Raw genomic sequence first — 25767 nt, 5'->3', positions numbered from 1 at the left:
GGGCACCACTGAATCAACTGGGGTGGTTTATATCTGGTGCTATTATTGGTGGTACTAGTCGACCACAAACTAGATAACCAAGTACTCCTCTTTAGCATGGATACTCGAAGGGTAGGGAGACAGAGCAGCAGGGTTACTCAAGGAGGTGAGGTGGATTAGACACACAGAATACAGTTGACTCGATAATATTAGCTAATAAGATTGATGTCCAGTCAGTGTTGCAACCTTCTCTGAAATAAGAGTTACCTCTGATCAGAAAAAAAATCATTCAAGCTACTAACAAATATTATCACCGTTACAATGGTGACCACATCCAATAAAATCACACTAGTGACCACCCCAACGCACCAAGCAGGGTTACCAAGAGTAATGTGAGGAAAAGCTTAATCGATACAAAATACACCCACATGACTAATGAAATTACAGCCAAAGCAGCAGGTGACCAGAGGCACAAAGAAAACAACAGGTCTCCCCAACTCAGTATAAATTGCCCTTCAAATAGGTTTTGGAGAATCAACCATTTTGTTTTAAAATATGTCAGTTTTAAAAATAACATATTTTTTCTATCAACCAACCATAATTATCCTCAGAAAAAAAAAATCTGATAACACTGCATATTTAAGTATTACTACCAACAAATACCAGTGATGGCCCACAAGTCAAGGATGTCTATAATATGTCAAGAATGACTGCAGTTATACCAGGAAATTGTACTGACATCATTATGCCGGAGACAGCTATAATTTTGACGAGGATGCCACAGTTAGGCAGATGATGCTCAGAGCATGCCGGTGATGCTCAGAGCATGCCAAGGATGCCCAGAATATGTCAAGAATAACCATCAGTGTGCCAGAGTCACTATAATTCCAGGAATAAGCAACTGTGCCAAAGGGACAGCCCATCATGCCAGGGGGTCATCAGATACTTCTGATGATCTCTGAGAATAGAGATGGATTTGAGGGTGGGGCCCTGAAGCAGGCGGGCCACAACCAAACACAATAATGTGTACCACTACACACCATGCACCACACTCATTACTCTTGAAAAAAAAGTGAGGGTCTCACCTATCTCCACTCTCTTTCAATCAGCTGCTCGGCTGGATAATGGGCTGCTCGCATACCCAGCTCACAGAGTTCCAAAATGGCTCCTGCAGTCAAGGCCTCCATTATGGCTACACTCCGATGATACCTTCAGAGGTAGCCTGCAGGGCAAACATGTGGTTGAGGTTACTCACGACTGATTCAGGATAAGCAAGGGTATAGCTGGTGACCTGGGATAGGACCACAGTTTCAAATGTTAAGTGCATCAACAGGTTGTGTCCAAAGACTTCTCACAGGACAGGAGAGAGGTCATGGGTGAAGCAACATTACTCTCAGATGTTGCGACAGGGAGGAACTTTCCATTTCCCTTGAAGTTGACGTACAGAAACTCATTTCATTACGAAGCAGCTCTGGTTCTCCTTGTGCTTCGAAGCAATTATACTCCCACTGCTAACTCCCAAAGGCCATTGCAGACAGCAGGTTCCCCGTTTGACTACTGCAAGCTCCTTTACCCTTGATGAGCTGAGGTCCAGCTACTTCAGCCTAATCGGAAGTTCTTTTTCACACGCAAATCAGTTACAGGAACAGGTTCTCCTGCCCAAAGACTTTCTGGTCGGGCACAGTAGTGGTCATCTGTGAGGATTCCAGTTTCAGAAACATTCTCCTTAATCACACAGTGTGACCCTTCTCAGAAGTCAAGTAAGCCACTAATTAGTTCACTGAATTATAAGGCCAGCCTTTAATCATCATTCCATTATTAATTGGCTCCAAGGGGTCTGCTACTTTATAAATCTTGGGTGCAACTCAAGTCCTGGGCCATGTTTCCGCCATATTCACCGTGTCACTGCTTCTTGGAGAAAACCCTGCTGTTCTCCACCTTTGTTGTTTGGTATATGTGTGCACTATGCTCAAAGAAGAATGCTCATTAACTACAGGCAACGGGACATGGCTAGAGGAGATGGCCAGTGCCCAAGGGGGGGTGAAGGGTTGTCCCACTAAGGGTGGGAGACAACGATAAGTGCACGTTACTTTTTCAGCCCACCAGGAAAGTCACTTTTTTTCCAAACATCAGTTTATGAGTTCTTAAAATACATACTTTTTTGTCTCGAATGCACACGTTTTGATATGCATATATTACTTTAACCAAGCAAATGCTTTAATGTATTAGGCTGGGCCGCACACAGGAGAGCTACTTACAGGTATCTGGAGAGCTACCAGTAGCTCACAAGGTCCTCGCTGGAGAAGCCCTGCATCAAACACTTCAGCTCACCAATCAATACGCCTCGAGTGAACACACTCACTCTTCACACACAGTACCAGTTGCATTCATGTGTGTCCCAGACATGATGAAGGCTAACGGCCCCAGTATGAGAGACTGCTGCACAAGGAGAGAGCATGTAATCAACTCCTTCAAAGGGCTACAGGTAAGAAGGCCCACTCCAGGCTATAGATTAATTCTGCTATCACTGCCAGCCTGCTACAACTGCTTAATAGGGCCAATGTATGTAAAATATGGGTGCTCTCTGCAGGTCTCAATCCGAGCAAGTAGAGAGACTCACCACAAATATGTGAAATTGTGTTAACGGAGATAAAAATCAAAACCTTATGGTTCTACACTGCCAAAAATCAACATATAAAAGCGGGGTGTGCTCTCCAGAGCCATGCAAGGGACTTTCTGTCTAACATTTTTGTTTTTAGCTTGTATTCAAAAAGCACTGCTGAGTGAGTGCTCACATATGCAGAGTGGACAAGATCAAAACTAACAATACCTTTTTTCAGAGCAACACAATCAGACTACTAAAGAAGGCTTCTCCAACTATTAGCTCTCTCTGCTCCTGTAAGTAGCTCTCCTGTGTGCAACCCAACAGATTAGATTAGCTTTTGCTTGGTTGCAATAATATATGTAGACCAAAATTTAAATGTGTGTATACAAGACGAAAATATATGTATTTTCAGATCTCATAACCTTATAATTATTGAACAGTGGTTGAAATAATTTCAAAATATATTTTAAACTAATATTTGGGTGCTAAGTCATGCAGCATTACAGATACTTATTACTAATAATATTTCCCTGGTGTCAGAGGCATTGCAAATATGGCAGTTATGCATTACCTATACAGAGGCACTCCAAATTTACAAAGACATTTTTACATTACTGCTGGCACCCCTGCCTGATGGACTAATGCGAACACTACTTGCAATCGTGCATGTGCTGGCCATTAATCGTGGCCACGGTTACAACACTAATATTAGTGGATGCTCGGGATTTTTTTATATTGTCTTTAAGTTGCTTTTATTACAGAAAAGGTGGAACACCCATGTGCTAAAAAATGAGCTATATATGGTAACTGGAGAAGATAAAAAGTTGAAGCTGCTTTGCTTGTTGGTGAGAATACCAGATCAAAAAAAAAGGGCATATGTCTGTTCCAGCGCCAAGAGAGAGTGCAGTTCAAATGAAATAGAAATTCACTATAATGAACTTCACAGTCAAAATTTGGATTTAAACTTTTACAAAATGCAAATGAAATAGCAACGTGACAATAGAAATCTATTTTAGATCGTAATGACTTTACCGGTAGAAAGGCAAGCTACTGCAAGTAATGTTCCAAATGCCTGTACCGGGTTCAGTAATAGGATAGCACTACAGTCTAAAAAATATGTACCAAAATACATGAAGCTAAAATATGGACACATCTTTCAAAATCAAGAAATACTTAACACCACCACTAGAAGATGATCAGCAACTTGGGTCATCCTCCACAATCTAACCAGAGCTCTTCTTCAACTAAGTCTTCCAACTCCACTAATTCCCCCTTTAGAAGCCTCTAATGAGGTAATGCCATACTACATGAGTTGTGGATGCTTGAGTTGTTTTATTTGCCTTTATCCTACCTTCTTCCAAACCCCCTTACCTCCCTGCACTCTAACCCACAATTCTCGTCCGACCCTTTCTAAAACATCTGAGATATGAAGACAGACAAGTAGCAGGATGCTAAGCACTCTTGAGAAAAGGTCAATTAAAAAGCTTTATCCATCAGGAGAATGAATACGGCCTACCAGAACAGGAGAGACTCCACTGTTTCCAACTTTGCCACTGAGTTATGCATCCAATAAAACACATGGCAGCCACAACGGGTATGAGGCAGCATTAGAGGTTTCTATCAGGAGAAAGGTAGAGTTCGGTGACTTAGTTGAAGAGCTCTGATAAAGTTGTTGATAAAATTATCCAAAAGGCTGTCTAGTACTCCAATACAAGAAAAACTATTACAAAATGCTCACTTATCTCTAGATATACCCATATTTCCAAATCACGAAGATTCGTCGTTTAGACTGCCTGTTATCCTTCCGTAAGGCCATTAAAACCCACTTATTTCCCACAGTCTAGCCTGGCTCTCCTTGGACACTGCGGTCAGCGCCGGGACGCCCCTTCGCTGGGACAGCTGTGTGCTTTACAAATGGCTATAACATAACATAACATAATGGCTGGTGCTGTACAAAGGATGCAACAACCTTCCTACGTATATGGTTCGCCTGTCCAAAGATTCAGGTTTTTTGGAACGGTGATTGTGATTGTCATTTGCCTTGCATCACCAAGAATCTAAGTTTCTATTGGTCTAAAGTTTGCTACTCACCTATTTTGCGAAGATGGACTTGGCACTAACATGCCTCCAATGGCTACGACCTTCCATTATAACTTCTTAAACTGCATACTTTCCATAAACTCCCACATGATAGTACCTGGGAGAGAGGATTATGTGTGAAATGTTTCAGGGAAGGCATGTGGGGGAGGGACTGATGTTGGGATGCATAATTCTCAGATTAACTATTAAATGGTGGCCTGCTAACTACTGTATTAATGGTAATACTTGCTGTACTCACATCTCAGTGCTCAAACAGTGATAAAATAACACCGCGTTCAATAAGCACTTCCCCTTTTCACAGGCTCCTTCTCTTTCACTGGTCTATTTTTCACGTCTTTTTCTGCTTTTACTTCGTACTGGTGGTGCCTGCCGAACCCTATTTTTACATCCTAAATTGGCACTTGCTTGTTTTTATACCCTTTCCTTCAGAGACCATTCTTTCTATTCTACTCTAGAGTAATTATTTTCCCAAAACAACTCTTTACTATTCGTCAATGGAAAACGTACTACTGTTTTCCACTGAATGTGAAACAACCCTTCACCTGCAGAGAAGGTAAATTAAAAAAATAAAAACAAAAAGAATTTACTCAACTAGACATTTTGCGAGAGGAAAAAAACAGCTGCACCCTCTCTGAAAAAGGAGAAAAATGCTTCTGGAGGAGCTTTTCTGACGGACGTGACCCAAGAGAGCCACTAACACCAGATGGTTCCCTCTCCCTAGCTACCAGCAACAGAGCATGGCCCCTTAGTAGAACCCCACCCATCCTCCCTTCCCCCCTCCATGCAGTCTTTCCCATTTGCCCTAGTTCCCCAGGCACCCCTGCTTGCTACTGTCAGACAACCCAACAAGCATTTCCACTTGCACCCTCCCATTCACAGGCACTCCCGCCAGACCTTCTCCCCCAGACTACCCTATAAAGTGGTTTGGGGGGGCAGAATGCCTTACCCTCCCGGAGTTTCAGGCGGGGGGTAGGGTTGAGGGATGAGGGGCTTCAGGATTGGCCTTGGGGCGTTGCTTACCATGACATGTTAGAGCAAAATCAGTGAGGTTAGGGTGTCATTTTGGATTTGGGTACACACCGGCTGGAAGGAACTGTCTCCCCACCCTCCCTCTCTCATATTATTTAACGAGGAAGGTGCGTTTTTTCTTTGGTCGGTTTTGTGGTGATTTTGTCGCTATGAGTAGGTGCTTGGCACACAACTTTAAACGTTATTGCAGGAAACATTGGGCATGTTCAAATCCAGTTGAAATTGGGGGGAGTGGGCAGGGGGGTGAAGTTTATGAATGGAATGAGATGGCTACAGTAATGTACACACAAGATTTGGATGCAGAGAGTTTGAATGAGGAGAGCTGTGATTGCATTTTGGTAGGCCTTGTGGGGAAGGGTTTGCTTAGGGGAGAGGGAGGGGCATTGAGGATAGTTATGAAGACGTATAGTGAGGCCACAGTGATGTTAGTATGTAAGGCTCAGAGACATGGTTTGTTTAAAAATTTGAGCACCTGTTTCATTAAAGCAGCCTTTTCCACACACTACTACGTAGTCGGTCGTTCTTGGAAACACCATCCTGCCTGATCTCCCTTTGGCCCCTCACTTCTACATAGAGTGCCAATCTGGAGCAGGAGCGAGCTGTGTAAGACAGAGCAGCAAGAGTAGGAGTCTACACGGTAGGGACACACTGTGAGCACTCCAGGGGTGTTGAATTAAATAAAATATATACTTGTCCATGGGATAGGTTGCTTCATAAATCTACTTGTCCTGTAAAATAATCTACTTGTCCCGTAAAAAAATCTACTTGTCCCTTTAATGCCATGTAGTGCTGCCACAAATTATGGCAGCAATCTCATTATATAAGAGCTCTGATAATAGCCTCTCTAATTATGCCAGGGCTATTACTATAGTAGGGATTGACTACTAGCAATTTCCTTATTTTGCCACCTTTTTGCAGATCTACGGGCTAGAGGTAGCGGTAAGCAATAGTTATAGGGATGGAATGCTCTTTTGAGTCTGTGCGAACCTAATAACTGCATGCTTTAAGGGTTTTCACCAGTTCTTCTCTAGTCTGTTACCATACTGAGAAAGGCTGGAAATGTACTCCTGACAGGGTTAGAAGTAAAACTTCATTCAGGGTTGGGAAAAAAGTGGCTGGAGGGAAAGTGAACTTGTAAACGCTCAACTGATTTTCACATGAGCAAATCTACACATGGACATTTGTTCATGCTAAAATGCAGTTCAAAAATATATTTTATGGGGGAGGAGCCTAGCCTTCAGCCGAGATGGCCGCCTAGCTCTTCGGCTCCGCCGACCCTTTCGCCCTTCGTCGATATCCTGGCAAGCATCCTGCGCCTCCGAGCCCTACGCTTACCTGCGCCACTTTCCTGACCACGATACTTTGACTCCGGTCGAAAACGGAGCTGCCCCGGCGGAGTTGAGCCCCGGTTTCCATTCCGGCCTTCCAAGAGGTCGCAGCCGGGCCATTGTTTAGTGGGGGCGGCCGGCGGCGACAACGATAGCAGCGGCCGCTGTGGAGAGGGAGGAGCCGGTGCACCGGACCTGGAGCGCGGCGCTGGGATTCTCGCAGCAGCCTTTTCCATGCTCGGCTGCCCAGCGCGCCCCGCTCGCAACATTGTATCCAGCTCCCGTATACTGTATCCCGACCCAGCTGGGAGAGGGCCGGGATCGCTTCTTTGTTGCAGCCTACAGCAGCGGACGCCATCTTCCGCATCGGAAGCCCTGGTCTCGCCGGTGGGTTTCCCTGCACCACAGATTCCCCTATCCTTGAAGCCTTTCCACGACCGGCTGCCTCCACGCTTCCCGCACCACCGGGGCCCCGCAGAGAGCTCATCACTTTCCAGATAGCGATGGCTGGTGAGGGGGGCTTGCTTCCCGGGGCGCTCGATGGTTGCTTGCCTAAGATGGCGGACGCAACAGCACCCTCCATCCTTGATCCACCGCTGGGGCTTCGCGACATCCTGGCAGCACTGGAGGACCTGTGGTTGGCCTTCCGCGACTCTGCCACTGGTTTGGAGGACCGGTTTGATCGGACTTTTTCAGCTGGCCATGATGATTCTCCAGTGCGGCATGTTAAGCCACATCTTCAGTCGACTGTCGGTGGATCACCCGAGTTGAGGTATGTGGCAGTGACGGGGGGACGTGTCCCAGTGCCCGCTGCGGTACTCCTCGGCTCTGCCCTGGAGGAGTCTGACAATCCTGCTCCCTTGGTATGGCCGGAGCTTGTGCCTCAGCCGCCGTTTTGCCCATCTCCTTTGTCCTTTGGTGCCACGTTTCTGAGCGTCCTCCTGGACTTGCTTCCTGTACATCGGCCGGCCGCTACTCTGGGACTTATGCATCGTCCTGCTCCCTGTTGTACTAGCCACCGCATAGCAGTGGCGCATTCTGTGGTCCTTTACTATCGAGCTTCGTTCCAGTTTGACTTGTCTCTTACCCCTCGATTGCTGCAACGGACTCCATGGTGGCCCATCCCGTCCAGGTTGGCTGTACTGCAATTGGATTCTGTTGGACTGCAGATTCGAAGGGGCCAAGGCTGAGGAAGGGGGTTTTTTCTTGTTGCACATTGATACGTATATGGCTGGGACTGGGACTTGTGACTGTTGGAGGTACATGTAGCAGGGTGTTAGGTCGGGGCCTGGGGTTGGGTGACCGCGGGTAACGATTTTGCTTGTATTGAATAGATCCTCGGCCCTCCTCCGATCAACCGTGGCATTCTTTTTCTTTTTCTTCTCTTTCTCTTCTCCTACATTTCGGGTACTCTTTTGGGGCGACAGACACACTGCTAGGGGGGGTAGGCCGTAGCCTCTGCATGCGTGTAGGGTGGGGGGTATATTTCCTTGTTGTTTTTTTCTATGGGCCTCCTTTTTCTTTCTTTCTTTTCTCTCTTTCTCTTCTCCCTTCCTACTCTTTACCTTTCTCGTTTGCTCCTTCCTTTCTTATTTCTTGGGTCGAGGGGAGGATTGGGAACTTGTGGGTAGTGCTGGGGATCGTCATGTGATATGCTTCTTTTCTATCCTGATTTCATTGAGTGCGATTGATTACCTTACGGATAATGCTTGCTGACTCTTCTGATGATCGTTGCCCACTATAGTCCTAACTGCATTGCTCTGATTCGGATCCTTCCAGACCTGTTGCTATGGACTTATTTCAAGACTTTATAAAACTTAAACCTCATCATCCTGGCGCTCGGCGGCACAATTGTGTATAACGTAATCTGGTCTATTCGTGCTTGTACTGCTATGCTGCTGAGTCGTATAATTGCTTGCTGATGTGCCCTTTATTGTCGAGGCCGGCCTGAGGGTTGTAGGCCCGTATTTGTTTGCACATACTGTTAAATAAAGGTTTTCCAAAAAAAAAAAAAAAAAAAAAAATAATATATATTTTATAAGTAAGATTTCCTGGTCAACTTCTGTAAATTCATGAAATACATAAATCTACACTAATGTATAGACATATACCATGGGTACACTTGTGGCTTTCTTTAAGAATTGGGCCCCTAATTAGGTCTGGCGTTAACCAATATCTTTTGTTTTTTTATTAAAATTCTCTCTCTCTCTCTCTCTCTCTCTCTCTCTCTCTCTCTCTCTCTCTCCCTCCCCCTCTCTCTCTCCCTCCCTCTCTCCCTCTCTCCTCTCCTCTCCTCCCTCCCTCTCTCCCTCTCTCCTCCCCCCCCCCCATCTATGGGCTGTCTTCATAGTGAATGATCACAATCTACTCTTTCACAAGGAGCATATCAGCACACAAATTAGTTGTGTTCAGTGCCAGGAACTACTATGGCAATGTGTGCTTTTTGAGACCAAAAGATATTTTTGCTTTTTGACAATGTTTGTTACAATAGTGAGGGCCCACTAGCCCCCACAAGAATAAGGTTTTACAAAAGTCATGTCAAAACAAGGCAAGCATTGACAAAACCAACAGACTGACCACCAATTTTGACTATTGTTGTTGCCAATGCTTGTTTATTTTCATGTTTCCCATAATCTTGTTGAAAATGGTTGCACTAAGTTTCCATTATGAATATTTTTTGTAAATACTATCATACATCTACACATTTTATTAAATGATGCTTCAAAGAAATGGCACCTATAATTTCACAATAGTTTAGCATTTTTTTTTTCCTAGTTGCATTTTTTTGTGGGCATTTTATTTGGAAAGCAAAAAATCATCAATCTTGGTTTAAAGCTTCTACAAATATTTGCATCTAATCAGAGAGCATTCTGGGAGCATTATGCATAGCCCCATATTGTTAAACTTTGCAAATGTGCGTACACATTTTTTTACAGGAACCACTTTCAGTAGTGCAATCCGAGCTTACAACATGTATTTAGAATGCTCACCCAAATAATAAAGGCTTTGCATTAATGAAACATAAATACAAGTTCGAACAGCATTAACATATGGAAACAAATATTACCTCAACTGCAGACGATTCCCATCCGAGCTCTATTATGAGGTACTGTAAATTGGAAGCCAAAGGGTTTTGTGCTGTAGGGGATTGGGCCTACTTGTTCCAAGGACAAAATAAACTTGGAAACGTGTGGTCCTTGACCTCAAACAATATTTCCTTTGCGTTCAATATAGGAATTCCACACCACTGCACTCGCAGCAATTTTTGCAATACCAATTATAATGATGGTGACAAGCCATACAATATGATTAACATTGATAGTATTTTAAGATAATGATGATAGACACAAAAAACAGCATGTGTCCATGTGCAGCAGACATAAATGTGAAAGATATATAAAAAGGTGCATCAATAATTTATTATTAACTGGAACTGAAAATCTGGTAGTTCATAACAAAAGGTGTTTTTTGTTTTTCGTGACCAGGGAAACATTTGGGTAGGTAAATTGGTTTTACTTATCTAAAACTAAAAGATTGCATGTAATAACAAATTTGTCTGTTTTCAGAAACCAGCCAGCTGGTATTTAGTGACAAAATGATTGCCTTTCTAAAATATTATTAATGATGACAGGTGAGTGATATGTTATGCTGAGCCAGAGGTCGCCTACTCTATTGGACGTTTATTTCGTGATTTAAATGGAAGTACTTCATAATCTACATTGATAAAACATGTCAAAATATCTTATAATATTATAGCTACTGCAGTGTGAGGCCTAAGAATGTAAAGTTGGTGTGAAGAAAATTGGTCAACACATTTTGAAAATGACAAACCGTGTGAAAATGCATACCACTTTATAACTGTCTGTAATACCTTAGGCTCTTTAGTTATCATGGAAATTTGTGCTAACAGGCGCGTGGTTTTGCTAGCAGTTTTGTAAAGTTTTTGGGAGAGTGAATACAACACTCCTGAGGAGGGTAAGTCATAAGAAGTACACTATGAAACAACTGGGCTTTTTCATATGGGCCCCTTTATAACCTATGAGTTTTAGCCAATTTATGAGAAAACGATCCAATTAAATCGATTTAAGTCCATTTTCTTCAATATTTTCATGGGACTAGGAGAACTCTGCTCCCCCAGTTTCCCAAACTCTATTGGAATAAGTGACTCATTTGCTCTGGTCAGTTCGAGGCAGGTGCCCTCTTACCATGTTGACAGTTCAACAGCGTCCAGTGCTCTGTAAGTTGCTTTATTATCCCTATGTTCGGAGGAAATTGAAACAATAGTCCATATTTTCCTGGAACAAGCACTGGCAAAGCTAACAGCTCTCCTTTGGGACCTCTTGCCTTTGCCAATGCTTTTAGCCATGCGACACAATATCATTGATGTTGTGCCGAATGGCTAAAGAATGGTTAAAAAAAAAAAAGGCTTTTCAAGCAGCCGGCCACTTCATTTGGTAGGCATATGCACCACGCATGTTCGTACCTACAAAATGACACAGCCAATGCGGTTTTCTTTTTAGTTACCGATTCAAGTTGGATTGATAACTGAAAAGTAAAAAAAAATGCATGAAGGTGTTTTGTTTTTTTAACTGGTTGGGGGAAGCTACATGGGGGGCAAAAAAATAGGGAGGAAGCAACATGGTAGACGAACGGCAGAAGCAAAACCAATGAACAGGTGAAGGGGCGGGTTTTTAAAGCAGGTGGAGGAATCAACACAGGGCAAAAGCAACACAGAAACACAGGTGAGGGGATCAAATGGGAAAAAGGGCAACATGGAGCTTGCAGGAAAAAAGCACACAGGTGAGAAATCAATGCAGAGGAAGTGTGGGAGAAGCACACTGGAGCACTGCAGAGGCACCAAAGCACAAAAGGGAGACAGCGGGAATACACATGCGCTCTTGTAGAATCCCTAAACAGAAATGGAAAAAAGCAGGTTCTGAAAATGTGAGCAGTGGAGGAACATAGTAATGCATCCATGTTCCAGGGACAGGACAAGCAAAAGAAGAGGGAGGACAGCTCACACAGCTAACGAATAATACACAAGCAAATGAGACTGACAATGAGCCCAACCAATGGCAAGAAATGAGCCAGCTCTAAGACCACTTTAAGATATGTCTTGTAACAGACAGCACATGCGTGGTCTTAGGCGAGACATAAAAAAACAGGAGCCTTGCCAAACTGTGCTTGTAGATTTTGAAGGAAATACCATAAAAACTACTTCAAGAAAACTCTAAAATGGTTGGATTAAGACTCCACCACAAATAACTTGCTATTCATTAAATATATGCTCATACCCCGAGAGGTAAGAGCAAACTTCTGAAGCTACAATGTTTTCAAACATTTGAATTGTGTGACATTTTAAATCATATTTCTATTGAGAGACATGAATTTGAAAGTGCAACACTATACGTTATTCAGGTACAAGGGAGATGTTAGAATAACTATGAAATACAGCTAAAAAGGGATTAATAAATGATGCTCACAAACAAGACACCCAGTACCCAGATCAAGTTCAATGCCTGCATGACTGAAATAGCCCACTGAAAACGAACTGTCTAAAGCTGAACTTCGACAAGACCGAAATCATCATCTTCGGGAAGAGCACATCATTGTGGGACTCCACTTGGTGGCCAACAGAGCTAGGCCGACATCCACCCCCACCACCCACGCCAAGAACCATGGGATCCTCATCAACCGGAAACTCTACATAACCGTCCCAATCAATGTTGTCACCGTCTCTGGCTCCCATACCCTGAAAATGCTGAGGAAGATTTTCAAACGGCTCTCAATCATCACTGGAAAACCATCATGCCCAACCTGGTCAAAAGCAACTAGACTACGGGAACACCCTCTATGCTGGGTGTAAACAAAAACTCACCAGAAGGCTGCAGACCATTCAGAACTCGGCAGCCAGTATCACCCTCCACCTTCCACACCACACTCACATCATACCACACCTGAATGAACGCCACTGACTTCCCATTCACAAACAAACACAAGTCAAACTTCTGACCCACACTTTCAAGGCACTCTATAACACTTGCTCAGCATAACTTAACTATCCCATCTGATTTCACAACCCTTCCAGATACCTCCGCTTGTCTGGACACCTACTTCCACAAATCTCACACATACAGAAAACCAGATCCAGTGGTTGAGCCTTCTCCTACATCACTCAAAGCGTGGAATGACCTGCTGCAACATATTAGAGCCTCCTCCTCACTTCGTGAATTCTGCAAGAACCTGAAGACCTTGCTTTTCGACTAGTCCCACTAGGCCTCGTGTGTTTCTAGAGTCACACCTGCTCAGCACCAGGATACCCTCCCAGGTGACAGTACACTCTGCAAATCTGAAACACAACACCCACTGCATAAAGGGAAAACTTTTTAAAATATTGGCTAAATCATCGCTGGAGCAGTCATAAGTGTATAACTAACAGAACTATATTTGTGCTTGGGAACTCACAGAAGTGATACATGAATGGCAAGGAAAACTTTAACTTTCAAAGTTTCAGTGAACAATATCTCTATGAAGGTCTATTGTCTGCGAAGAGCAGAGAACTGGCGGTTAGTTTTTAGCATTACTTTAAACATTAAAAGGTGAGTTTTTGGATCTATTTTATTGACACCTTATTACCACCATATTTTAAGTGCTCTGTTGCTGTACATCCAGGCATGTGCGGGGTACTACGCCCAAACACAATTTAATGATGAGAAATAAATATCTTCCCCTCCACACCGCAAATGAATTCGCCTATTCTAATCCTAACTACGTCATCCGCATCTTTGTTTATGTGTGCAATTATTTTGGAAGATGAACGTTAGTGACTATTTACAAAGCTAAGACCCTCCGAGTATTTCCAAAGAGCTCTGCCCTGGCACTTCCAGGGGAGGGGGCGGGGGGCGGGGTCACCAGTGTTCTTTTGCAGGCCTCACCTACACTTGTGAAAGTGAGAACATTATCTCCATCTGGATGATTTTCTGTTATCTTAACTGGAAGTTACTCTGTAGATTTGCACACATCCGAATTATATGAATCAGACTCGAACATCTAGGAGCGCACGTGCAACTTTCTGTGTTCAAATTTAATCGGGGCACAAAACGTTATTTGAAACTTTCACACAATGTGTCTAGTATTTTGCAGATTCGCCAACCCAAGTGATTTCAATACACTTCTTAACATGAAAAACTTCAAAAACGAAAATCCTCGGCGGATTAGAACCACAGACATCTCTCTCTACAACATATGGATGTTTAAGTTACTATGCAAATGCAGACGTCTTGGCGTGTTTTTATTCTCCTCAAGCTAAAGTAAGACTTGTAGCACAAGGAGTACTAGTTCCAGATTTTAAAAAACACGTGGACACAAATTATAAACGCCTACTACAGTTTCAGCAAATTGCACACAAAAAAAACTCATGTAAAAGTCTCCATTAAGTCCTTTTGCAAAATGTACACTCAGCTATTAAACAAATTTCAACGTCGGGTATATTACTCTATGCATACAAGTGTTGTTTCTGTAATACTTTCCTGCCATACGAGTATTTTGCTCAGTATTTTTCTTTCGTTCAAATATGTAGTTATGTATTGTAAATGGCCACAGGAACTGTGACCTTGTCATTAAGGTATTGAAATATACTGGGTACACTCACCAGTCTAACGTACATCCTCGAGCATAGAGACAACAATGACCAGTCAGCAGCCTACCATGCCTAAGTAGGGCGCAGTACTCGACTTTTTCTTTTAAAGACAGCTGTTCTTCTTAGTCACGAGTAAGGGTGTTGTCTTTGTTTACTATTTGTAGGTATGTGCACTATAAAAGGTATTTAACTCCTCCTTACTTGAACAGGTGAGCGAAAAATATGAATACCATGTAATGTTCTCTACTGCAACCTAATGAGTGCAATTTAACACAAAGTGCATTCAACACCACGAAATGTTAAATGATTTTATCCAAACTAGCAACATTTCCTCTACTCCTTGCAATACACAAACCCGTCCAACAAGAATAACAATAAAAAAAAATACAGCACACTGCAGCAAACGCAACTTTTAAAGCGTGGCAGGCATAGCACTCTCTGTAAAGTATAACTCCCGGGTTCTGCTTGTTTGGGATAATTTGAGCGCCGCCATTGTGCTTTCTTTGTGACTTCCTTTCAACAAACCTGCTCCCTGTGTACCAAGTGGTGAGTCATGCAAACCTCCAGAGAGCCGGCTTAAAATAAACGACGTTAAATTGTTAAGCTCCCAAGTCCCTTCCCCGCCTCCGATACCCAACTGTTTAAGAATAAAGGCAAAAAGCTCTGCTAATCATACAATTTTAAGAAAATTGATCTGCTTTTGAAGTACCTTCGGCTGCTACTGGGCCTCAAACACATCCGTTGATTTTAGGAAGCATTTGATATCCAAAACTCTGCCCGAAACAACGAAATGATAAGTAGAACACAATTGACCATAACAACTGGGAGCGCTGTCCTGGAGATGCAGGCGGCTCGGCGAAGTAAAAGGCAGACGGAATGCAACAACTCTGTGAGAATGTGGTGCTGAAGGGACAGCGTCCTCCAGAGAAACATGCATTAGGCTACACTGTATAAAGCAGCTTCGCGACCTATGGGCATGGCCACGAAAGGGCATAGCTTGAAGTGGCCAGGTGACTCGATGTCACCTGGGCGCCAGGGTGCCGCTTTTCATTTGGTAACAAAATTCATTCTGTGACCTGTGGTTTTGGTAGATGTCAAGTGAACCAATGCGACTAACCGGTAAAAGGAACATAAGACTGTAGTATGAGAATAGGTTTTACTGCTACCACTGAGCCACACGGTCACTTAATCACATCCAGATGTGTGACAGCCAAACTATAATTAACTTCTCCATGTTACTGGAACGTACAACGTGAGACAGGTCTTGACACTCTCTCTTTAAAACCCAAGCAACAGCTCTCATCGCCAACACCGACGATTGTTGTCTATGCTACACCAGTTCGATGTGTATGTCAGTAGAACACCTTATCTTTCCCGTTAAAGAGAGTTGTGTATTTTAGCTCAATCTACGGTGTTCTGCAATGGTAGAGGGCAATGGGGACTCGCGAGAAAGAACGGACAGCAAGATTATCAGAGGCTAGGGACGAGAGAGCTAAACTAAGATATTCAGAAAATGATTATAAACATACAACTCCTTCTGAAAACAAATACAATCGGAGTATATGCAACGCAGGTTCTATCAACATTGCATAATGGTTAAGGGTATGTCGTCTTCCACGCTGTTCGTGCTATTTAAATTCAAATCAAAATCATGCACACAGATGCATCTAAACGAATCAATAGGCACTAACATTAAAAAATCTTTTGCCGCGGTGGTACTCCCACAAATAGCAAGCTCGCGCCTAGAAAAGGAAGTTACATTAGGGAATAGAGCTGCCACCAAGAAGGGAGAACATGGCATGCCTTCAGCCATGCATGTGACTTTCCAGGAATAGCTGTCAGAGCAGGCATGCAATGAGCCCCTAGTGCTTCTAGGAACTGCAGTTTTCAATGCAAATGCATGCTTACCCCATTTTACCAAGATGAAGAGATGCTTCTGAGTGGTGTGCGCTGGGACCAGGCGTGCTCCTGCTCCGTGCACTGCTGCAAGGCTTGGTATCCGGCGGCCGTACCCTGAGGTACTCGGTAACGGTCGCTCCCTGGGGGCGAATGGCAGTGCTGGAATTCGTAGAACAGGGCGCCCTACAGAAGGGTTTCCATGAGTCCAGGGGCCGCAGTCAGGCGGCGCTAGGCAGCCCGGCTCCTCGGCCCATCGTGTCCCAATACCGCGCGATCCGCTGCCCACGCTCCTCGTCCCACACGCCAGAGCCGGCGACCCGCCCCCCTGCTCGCACCGGGCGCCGAGCTCCCCACAGGACCGGCGGAGACTGCAGCGGGGGCTGAGCCGCGCCACCGGTGCGAAGAGATGTCTTTAGACCTCCGCTGAGCCGCCCACGGGCTTCTGAGGCAAGGCTGGCAGGGCATGTAGCGCGCCTTCGGCAGCAACACCACCATTACCGGCGGTACAGGAAGCCATGTCAGCACACGCTAGGGTGGACGTCAGTCTAAAAATTCCCTGAATAAACCGCTATTTGAGACTGAATTCCGGTGCCCGTTATTTGAGCCTTTGACAGACGTCTTTTGTCCAGTAATTACGGTAATTATGGCAAGCAGGACTAGAGCTGTAGAACCAAAGTGCTTACAGCCAATCAGCTATGCGAGAACATTTCTATTCGTGCTGGGGGAAAGTGCAGTTGCTCCGGATTGGTTTGAAATTTTTTTTTTTCATTGGATTGGTTGGGGAAGCTCTTTAAATTGCTTATTGGTTGGGGGCGTCGGCAATGGGAGAGTGGACTAAGATTGGCAGTGGAAATAGTTGTTAAAATTGTTATTGGCTGTAAAAACGTCGAAAGAACGCTACGACACTATTGGTTGGGGAACGTTTGTTAGTTGTCCATTGGTTGCGAGCCTCAGTGATTGTATATACCCCAGGCACAGACAGTAGTTTTAGCGGCTGACACCCCACTATCCAATCCTGTCAGAACAGTTCGATTACTCTCGTTGGGCGTCGGAATCCGTGGGGCAGTCTGCAGGTCTGAGTTTAGAATCCGAGACCTTCCGACTTTGGGACAGCTTCTAGACTCGGCGTCGGCTCAACATCCTGTGATTTTAAGCAAACCATGTACTCTCTCCTTGTGTCCTTGTGTAATGCAACTTCTGTGCTCGTTTAAAGTACTCCAGTACCTTCAGGACGCGTTCGCACTATGTAAAACTGCAAAAAAGAAAAATGATGGAAGAATGTGTAGTAATGAGCTATTTCAGTTACCTTATGTAGAACGAGGGGATTGTACATTCTCTGTAATGTCACTATTGGATGTACTAGAATGCTGAGCTTCAGTTGAGGCGCAGCTCTGGAGCAGAAAGACGTACTTGAATTTCACTTCCCTTCATGGTGTATGGGGCTGTTAATAAAGGAACTTATACCTATTTTCAGAGTGAAAATCGTTCTTGCAGAGTGAGAGCTCAGGCTTTAGACCAGCTAGAGGAAAACGGCGTAGGAACACAGGAAACTGAGGTGAAAACACGGCAAGTTTATTAATCTTATTTCTGTTCTGTCATACATCGAATGCCTCTCCTCAGATTCAACCGTCCCCTCCTTTCCCCGACCTCTATGCCGAGACCATTATTCACTTACATTGGGGTGTACACTCGACATCAGGAGCTATACCGCTTAACTATTCGCAAGATGTGTCCCACGAAACCCTCTAATGCCAAATTATGTCCGGTGAAGTTCCTGTTTATGTGGTGTTCACAATACCTTAGACGCATAGGTCATCACACATGATTTTCTAAATTTATTTTAGGTTTATCACGACCTGCTCGGTAAACTTTTGCTTGGAAGGCAAACCTTTTTTGGGGGAAACGTTCGACAAGGACTATGATGGGACGACTATAAGAATACAAGTGGGTTCCAACATCACTGATGGTGACAGGGGTCCTTCATAAGACATAGGAAAGGGACCCGTACGTTCTGGTAAGAATGTTTGGTTACGCGTATACCTAGCAATAAGAACATTTTGTTTTGGTTTTGTCTTAATACCAGTCAGTCTGAATTATTCATTGGATAGAGCGGATAGATTAATAGCTTGTTACCTACGAGTAAATGGGTTTTTCCACTCGTAAAAATGGTTATTCTATAGGTACCTCCACAATCATAAACACATGTTTAATCAGTAGCATTTGGGCCACATATATGGCCATCTATATTTTATATATTTTTTATACATTGAGTTCGAGACTTCTTTTAATGGAACATGTGTTCTTTGGTACACAGGTGTATCAGTACCTTAGCGTTACGACGTCTGCCTGTCCGTGACAATTTGATCACGAGCGTGGGGAGTGTTCGAGGCATTAGAAAGAAAATTATCACATGGAACACTACCTTTTAATGCCAGGACTGACCAATGTGAACAAGGAGTGGTCGTTTATTTCTGATTCTATTTATAGGGAGAGAGACTCTACTTTCCAATGAGGTTAGTTCCTCGCTATGACGCTATTAGCACACACTAATCTGCTATCATACTGCAATGTGTCTTATACTCCAATAGGATCTGGATGGTTCTTCTGGTGGTGGCTCTCTTTACTCTATTGCTTACATCTTCTTCACCAGCTGCATACTTATGGCCTTCTCTTTCGTTGTATTTATTGACACCAGCCCCTCGTTTGTATTGAGTGTCAATATATAAGGAATCGATACAACATTAATGTATGTAAATTTGTCTTTTAGTAAGAGGACCTTTTTAAAGCAAAATTGTGTTTTTAAACATCAACACTTTGTATAGCTATTGTTTTTATGTGTTTTGTAATATTGTATATTTGTATCTATTTGTTACAGCCTTGAAAAAGTCCGGATGGACGAAACACGTGTCGGCTGTTATGTGTTATAATGAAATTTGGACAATTCAAGAAAAGAATAATAAACAAATGATAACTAACGAAATTTTTTGATTTGTTTGTGGACTTTAAAATTCTCTCTGACTTTTTTGATATATGAAATTCTTGTAGGACTAATACCTATAATGTGCCTCAACTGATGTGTAATTACTCGACATCAGGAGGACAAACATTAGAATGTCCTGCAACAGTATAAAGGTACACTCTGGTGCCGATTCCAAGCCGGGTCGGAAAGCACTCCGACCGAGCCGGATCCGGAGTGTTTTCCGACCGAGCCGGAGTCCTGCAGTCCGACCGAGCGAGTTCAATGCGGCCGTATGCTGCCAGACTCGGTTCGGTCGGACTCCCATAGAAGTCAATGGGAGCCGGTCGTACAACGCGTACATGGGCTCCCATTGACTGAATGGGTACGTCTCACGCAAGGGCGCCCCCTACAGTGGGTAAGCGTCGGTGCCATTCGTACAGTACATGCCTGTGTTGGGGGGACCCTTGGGTCTCCCCCTCGGTCTGAGTCGTAGGGCTTTGGGTGACAGGGGGTCTGACGCGGATCCCCAAAGGCAACCACCCGGACGTTTTGCGATCCGGACACTTCGGCTTGCACAGGCTGTCCGACGCGTGCATCGTATTGGCTTGGTCGTAAATCGCATCCATTGCACGCCATAGTTAGCTTACGACCGAGATGTACGGAGCGGTTCAGACCCGGAAACGACTTGGTTGGTGAATTTCACGTAGCTCGCATCGTACGTGCTCGCTCGTACAGCTGTACGAGTCGGGCGGAAAACACGCGTACGGCTCGTAGTTTTTCCGTCCGGATCGCGTTTGGTGCCCTTCCGACCCGGATTGGAATCGGCCCCTCAATGTTTAGCATGAGATATGGGATATAACAATCTTAACTCATGCGAGTGAGGGTTGTACTCATTAGAACAGTGTTTCCCAAACTGTGGTCCGCGGACCCCCAGGGGTCCCTGACACATTCCTAGGGGGTCCGCAGGCAGCAGTTTTGAAAGCACTGCAAAGTATCTTGTTTAATTAGCAGTTTTCAAAGAACAATAAAAGTGTCAAGATAACACCAGTGATTAATGTCCCTGCTGCAGAGAGATGAGTTTTGTCCAGTGGCAGCTTTGACTTATCGAATGTAGCGCAGAGGGTTAAAATGCCTACTGCAAAGAACATGTACCATGCCTTTTAAAAAACAGTATTTTATATGCATAGGTCAGTGGGTTACTTCTTTTTTCAGAGAGATTCTTTTTTTTACTGTGCAGTTCATAAGGGACAATCGTAATCTAGCACAGTGACCTATAAACTGTCATCAAACAGCTGCTTGCAAACTGCAAGGTACAAGTTAGTGACTTATGTTTTTTCCCAGTCTTTCATTATCCTGATGCTGCTAAAAAGGTTTATTTGGGAGGAAATACATTTTTAGTGTTAAAGTCAATGCTAACCACTGTTATGTTCTGAATCCTGAGTTTGTGCTTCTCCAGACCAAGCACTCCTTAACAATGCCTACCAGTAAGAATGACATGTGAATTCTACACCTTGTAGTCCCCTTTGCCTTATGTAACATTTTCTATACACTGATTAACACGTATGATTCACTGTCTCTATATGTGTGTGATGTAAAGTGCTCTGACATCCTACAATGGTATGAGAGATGCTATAAAAAATGAAATACAGGTGACAGAGGGGCTATGGGGAGATGAGAAGCACTGTTGGAGGGTGATAGTGGGGGAATCATTGAAGACCCCCCAGAAAGATTGTCGCATTCTGGTGCATAGTCAGGTCTTCATTTACTATTCTTTAAAAGCTAATACAATTCAACATACAATGTGTTGTAGAATGCACCATTGTTTCCTAAATGTTTTGGGGGGAAAGCCTCCCAAAGCCCCCTTTGTAGTGGTCAGGATCATTCACTGCACTTGGTGTGCACCGTATGGGGACTGGTCTGAAATCATTTGCCAGGGCTGCTTTGGATTTCCGGTCTGGCCCTGGCAGGAGCAGGAGCCTCGTACTGCGAAATAAAACCAACCATTGAAAACGTTAGTCACGGAGATGCAGCACCAACCTTCCCATTAACTTTTTTCGTTTTCTTGCAAATGCTTTCAATATATAATACAACAGAAGTGGCGGAGAGGGTCGTTAGCCTCCTTGGCTTAACACACTCTGCCACTTCAGAAGCGCAGGGCTGCACCATATTTACAAGAATATGGTGCAGCCCTGCACTTCCCCTGCGCTGGTGCAACACTTAACAGGGGAAGATTGTTTATGTACAGGAAGGTCCTCCTTCCTGCACATAAAAAATCTTGAAATGTCGTTTTGCCACTTCTATGTGTGCTGCTTAATGCAGCACATATGGAAGTTACAAAATGTCATTTTTTAAATTTATTTAAAGATTGTTGATGTGCAGCAAGGCGTTTTACAAAAACGAGGAGAAATTAAGCATTTCTCCTTGTTTCGCCAAGTTAAGACCAGGTTTTCCCTGGTCTTAATTTTGGCGCTGCCTCCCATTTACGCTGCCCTTGTAAATAGGGGGCCACGTCAAAATCAATGGGTGTTGTAAGGGAAACGCCCACCGCAACACCCACTGCCCACCCCTTTCATGCTAAGAATTGGGTGAAAGGGGGTCTTATTTACAAGGCAGCGTTAAGCCACGTTAAGGCTTAACACTCCCTTGTAAATAAGGCGAAGCCCCTATCGCCACGGGAGCGTCTCAAAAAGTGATGTTCCCATGGTGATAGGGGCTTGTAAATATGCACCTAAAATCATTAGTAATTCGAGTATTTGTTTTGTGTGCACATGTGTGTTAATAGTTTTTAAATTACTGTTTTAATGTTTGAAATTTAAATCCTACAAATTGCTTGGGGGTCCCCGGCATACAGTGGTGACTCAACGGGGGTCCTCAGGAGTCAAAAGTTTGGGAACCACTGCATTAGAAGACTGAACCATCACTAGAGCAAGGTGACGTATGAATGCTACATGCATCTCTATGGGAGATACCTGACCTCTTTCGGGGACAGGCATTCGCAGCTGGTGCCACTAGGCTGGCCAACAAGTTCATACCCACCTTAGTTTAGGGTTGCAACTTGGTATTCATGAATAATTAGTAAGCAGCTTTGTGGGATTAGAAGGTTATAACAGTAACAATGTCATGAACGTGTATAAAAGCAACGACGTGGTGTCGGGCGAGGATGAGCTCACCAGGAAATTGAGACACGCACACAGCTTTTCGGAATGTCACCCCTAGGTAGGAGCTGCTTTTCCCACTTTATTTCCCCTCCTTTTAGGTGGATCTGTGGATGCTCTTTGATCTGTGGATGCTCTTTGATCTTTCTGGTGAGCAATGTTGTTGTGGTTTTGCTTGTGTTGAGGTTTATCTGACAATTTATGTACCATCCAGCGATTTTTCTGATGGATGTTTCAAGGTTCTTAGCCACTTCCTTTTCACTGAAAGATTGTAAAAATGATGATGAAATAATCGGAGTAAAGATCGAGGTCCGTCCTCCTTAAGTCTGTGGGAATATCATAGGTAAAACAATTCAAGAGAGATGATCCAAGAATTGATCCCTGAGGCACCCCAACAAGGATAGGACATAATGTTGAACATTCTTCTCTCAAAAGTTGTATTCTTCCAGGTAGCTAGTCAGCAGGTTTACTAGGTAGCTTGGAAACTTGAGCTTAATGAGACACGGTAGGACAAGCACTATGTGCCATACTCGGTTGAATGCTTTAGCTACATCCAGAAAGGCTACTCCAGTTGAACTGTTGGTGTTAAACCCATGGCTTATAACTTCCAACACCCTGAGCAGTTGATGTGTTGAATGTTCTTAGAAGGACCCAAATTGTTCTTCTGAGAGAAAATTCTCACTGGATGCAAAATCGCTGAGACAAGCAAGAATGGTCTTTTCATGAGCCCTGTGCCTTGGATTCAGTCCCTTCTGTTCATTCTGTGACATCATGGTCTACACCAACAACTCCCCAAGCAGCATGGTTATCCTATTAGATCACATGTAGTGGTATCACTTTGAAGTTGCACACGCAATAGTACATTCCTCCAATAATATAAAAAGTTAAACCACATAATATATACACAGATGCACTTCCTTTTCACGATCACAGTTATTGTTAACCATCACAATATCTTATGGAAGGGGCATGGTGAGAAGGGAGATCATACCGGTAATGGTCCTTTCGGGGCATTGCAACTGGAGACCCCACATCTTTTTTTGAGAGGTCGACCCATCTGGCTGGCAGGGGACCACTTGTGGCCTTGCCTCTTTAGCATCCCTGGATGGTCTTACCAATGCAGTGTCAATGCCCCCGGAGGGAAAACAACCAGCTATAACTGATAGACTGCACCCCAGTTCTACCTCAGCGGTGTGCCACTATTCCCACTTTCTAATACTCTTGAAGAACAATATGTTCCAAAAAGGAAAAGGAAGATGGCGGGCTAAGCCTGTCATGGTGAGCAAGTACTAGTGACCGCCCTCCGCCCACATCCTCTTACTCACCTTTTTCGCGGTCCGTGTCTGGTGCAGTTCCCCGCAGAGGAGTCTTTGGCCGCTGTAAAGATCCAAGTAATGTACCCCTGATGCAGTGGCTGCTTTCCTCGTCCCTGAACGGCATCTTCTGGCGGGCTTGTGTGGCTCAGTGGCAGAGTCAGCTGCTCTGCTTCGAGCAGCATTGAAAACCCAGTGATGACCCCGCCACGGGTGAATGCCCAGAAGGGAGGGTGGGGAGGCCGTACTGCAGCGGCAGCAACCGAAGCTGTGATCCATGAGCCGTCCGACACAGCATCAATGACTGCCACAGTGTCAGCTACAGCAACTACTGTAGAGGCAGCTGGAGGATTAGAATGCTGCCAATCCAGCAAGGAAAAAGAGAAAATAACTGATTCAAGGGTCTTCCACCCATACTCAAATTTTTACAGTCTGGCAGTGCAACTGGGCTACTACAAGCCTGCAGCGAAGATGGAATAGACTCCATGATGGCAGATGCATTATTAAGCACGTCGCAGGGCGCTGGGGGACCTCCAGGAGTAGAATCTTTCAGCGCAGTGAACATCACAGAAGGTCTGGCCGAGTACAAGGTAATAGTCTTAACCAGACTGACTTACTTAAGGCAAAACCAGAAAATACGGATAAGAAACTTTAGGAAAATGCTACATCATACCCACAGGGGCTTCCACCTTCTATGCTAAACCCCGATACTGCTTTACCCAGGGGGCCTTGACTCTGGAGTTTCTGGGCTATGTCCAGGCTCCGTCCTAAAAGGACCTTGCAATATTAAAATTATTGAGCAAGTGAAAGAGAAAGCAGAAGAACTAGGGAACACTGTTTCAAATACCCACTTGCATAATGACCTACCGGATGAAGAAGTAGTTATTAGTCTGAGGGCTCTCTGGCTGCACCTGGAATGTCACTGCCAATGGAACATGGGTTAAAGAACGACATCACATCGGTCATTTTATGTGCTGGAGTCAATGCTGCGGGGAAAAGGGCAAATATAGGTGAAAAACATCCGAAGACCACGAATGGCCGAGGTGGATTAAAGAAAGCTCAAGGCTGCTACCCTAATAAACAAACCACCGCCATGTGCCCTATAAGATCCAAGGGTGGGTCTAAGAATAGCCCTCTCTGCAAATGGATCACCTCCAAAGAGGAGGTAGTACTCAAGTATCAGCAACCCCAATGAGAATGCTTTTTGAGCCCAGAGCCAGGTAATGGCTCAGACAGAGATACAGACTCGCCCACTAATCCATCTACCTGGATGACCGCAGACGCCGCCGATAACTCGGACACTATTCGCTCGGATCAGAATCGACACCCTGATGTACTAGGCAAAGAGCCTTCACTGATCACAATCCTTAAGTTCTTGCAGATTCAACTGTCAGAAGCGCTTGAGCATTATGCGCAATTTAAGGCAGACAACCTAGTAATACATCAAGCTCTAGCGGAAGTTACCAGCAAGGATGTCTCGCTATCGTCTGAAGTCGCTGAGCTCCAGCAACGAGTAGCAGGGACAGAGGAAGTCAGAACTCCAGCGTTGAAAAGAATTAAGGAGCAGAGGATTCTCTTGACCTCTGTTCAGAGTAAAATTGAGGACTTGGCGAACCCACAAAGGCGTAACAACCTAAGCCTTTTTGGCATACTGGAGGGAAAGGAAGGTAGTCATCCTAGAGCTTTCGTGGTCAGCCTGTTCCAGAAAGTATTTCCAGAACTATCAGCGTGGGATATAGACTCCCAAATCCAGCAAGCTCA

At 44.3% G+C, this 25767-nt stretch overlaps 1 protein-coding gene and 1 long non-coding RNA gene across 3 annotated transcripts in view; one reads left to right on the top strand and one right to left on the bottom strand.

Moving 5' to 3' along the window:
* Positions 1-16989, bottom strand: part of HOMER1 (homer scaffold protein 1) — a 966005-nt gene extending 949016 nt beyond the window's left edge. The window contains exon 1 of one of the 2 annotated variants that reach the window (XM_085632251.1): positions 16461-16989. In XM_085632251.1, coding sequence (XP_085488377.1) covers positions 16461-16493 — 33 coding nt within the window. In that variant the 5' untranslated portion in view covers positions 16494-16989. The remainder of the gene's footprint in view (positions 1-16460) is intronic. The other variant, XM_085632250.1, reaches the window with a different exon arrangement.
* Positions 16990-18427: 1438 nt separating this feature from the next.
* Positions 18428-19559, top strand: LOC146865442 (uncharacterized). Its single transcript, XR_014976639.1, has 3 exons — positions 18428-18593; positions 18894-19092; positions 19455-19559. It is a non-coding gene; the product is annotated as an uncharacterized LOC146865442 (long non-coding RNA).
* The last annotated feature ends 6208 nt before the right edge of the window (positions 19560-25767 follow it).

The sequence above is a fragment of the Triturus cristatus genome, chromosome 2_1 (assembly GCF_964204655.1).
Source record: "Triturus cristatus chromosome 2_1, aTriCri1.1, whole genome shotgun sequence".
NCBI classification, from domain to species: Eukaryota; Metazoa; Chordata; class Amphibia; order Caudata; family Salamandridae; genus Triturus; species Triturus cristatus.
This window is presented reverse-complemented; position numbering and strand designations above follow the sequence as displayed.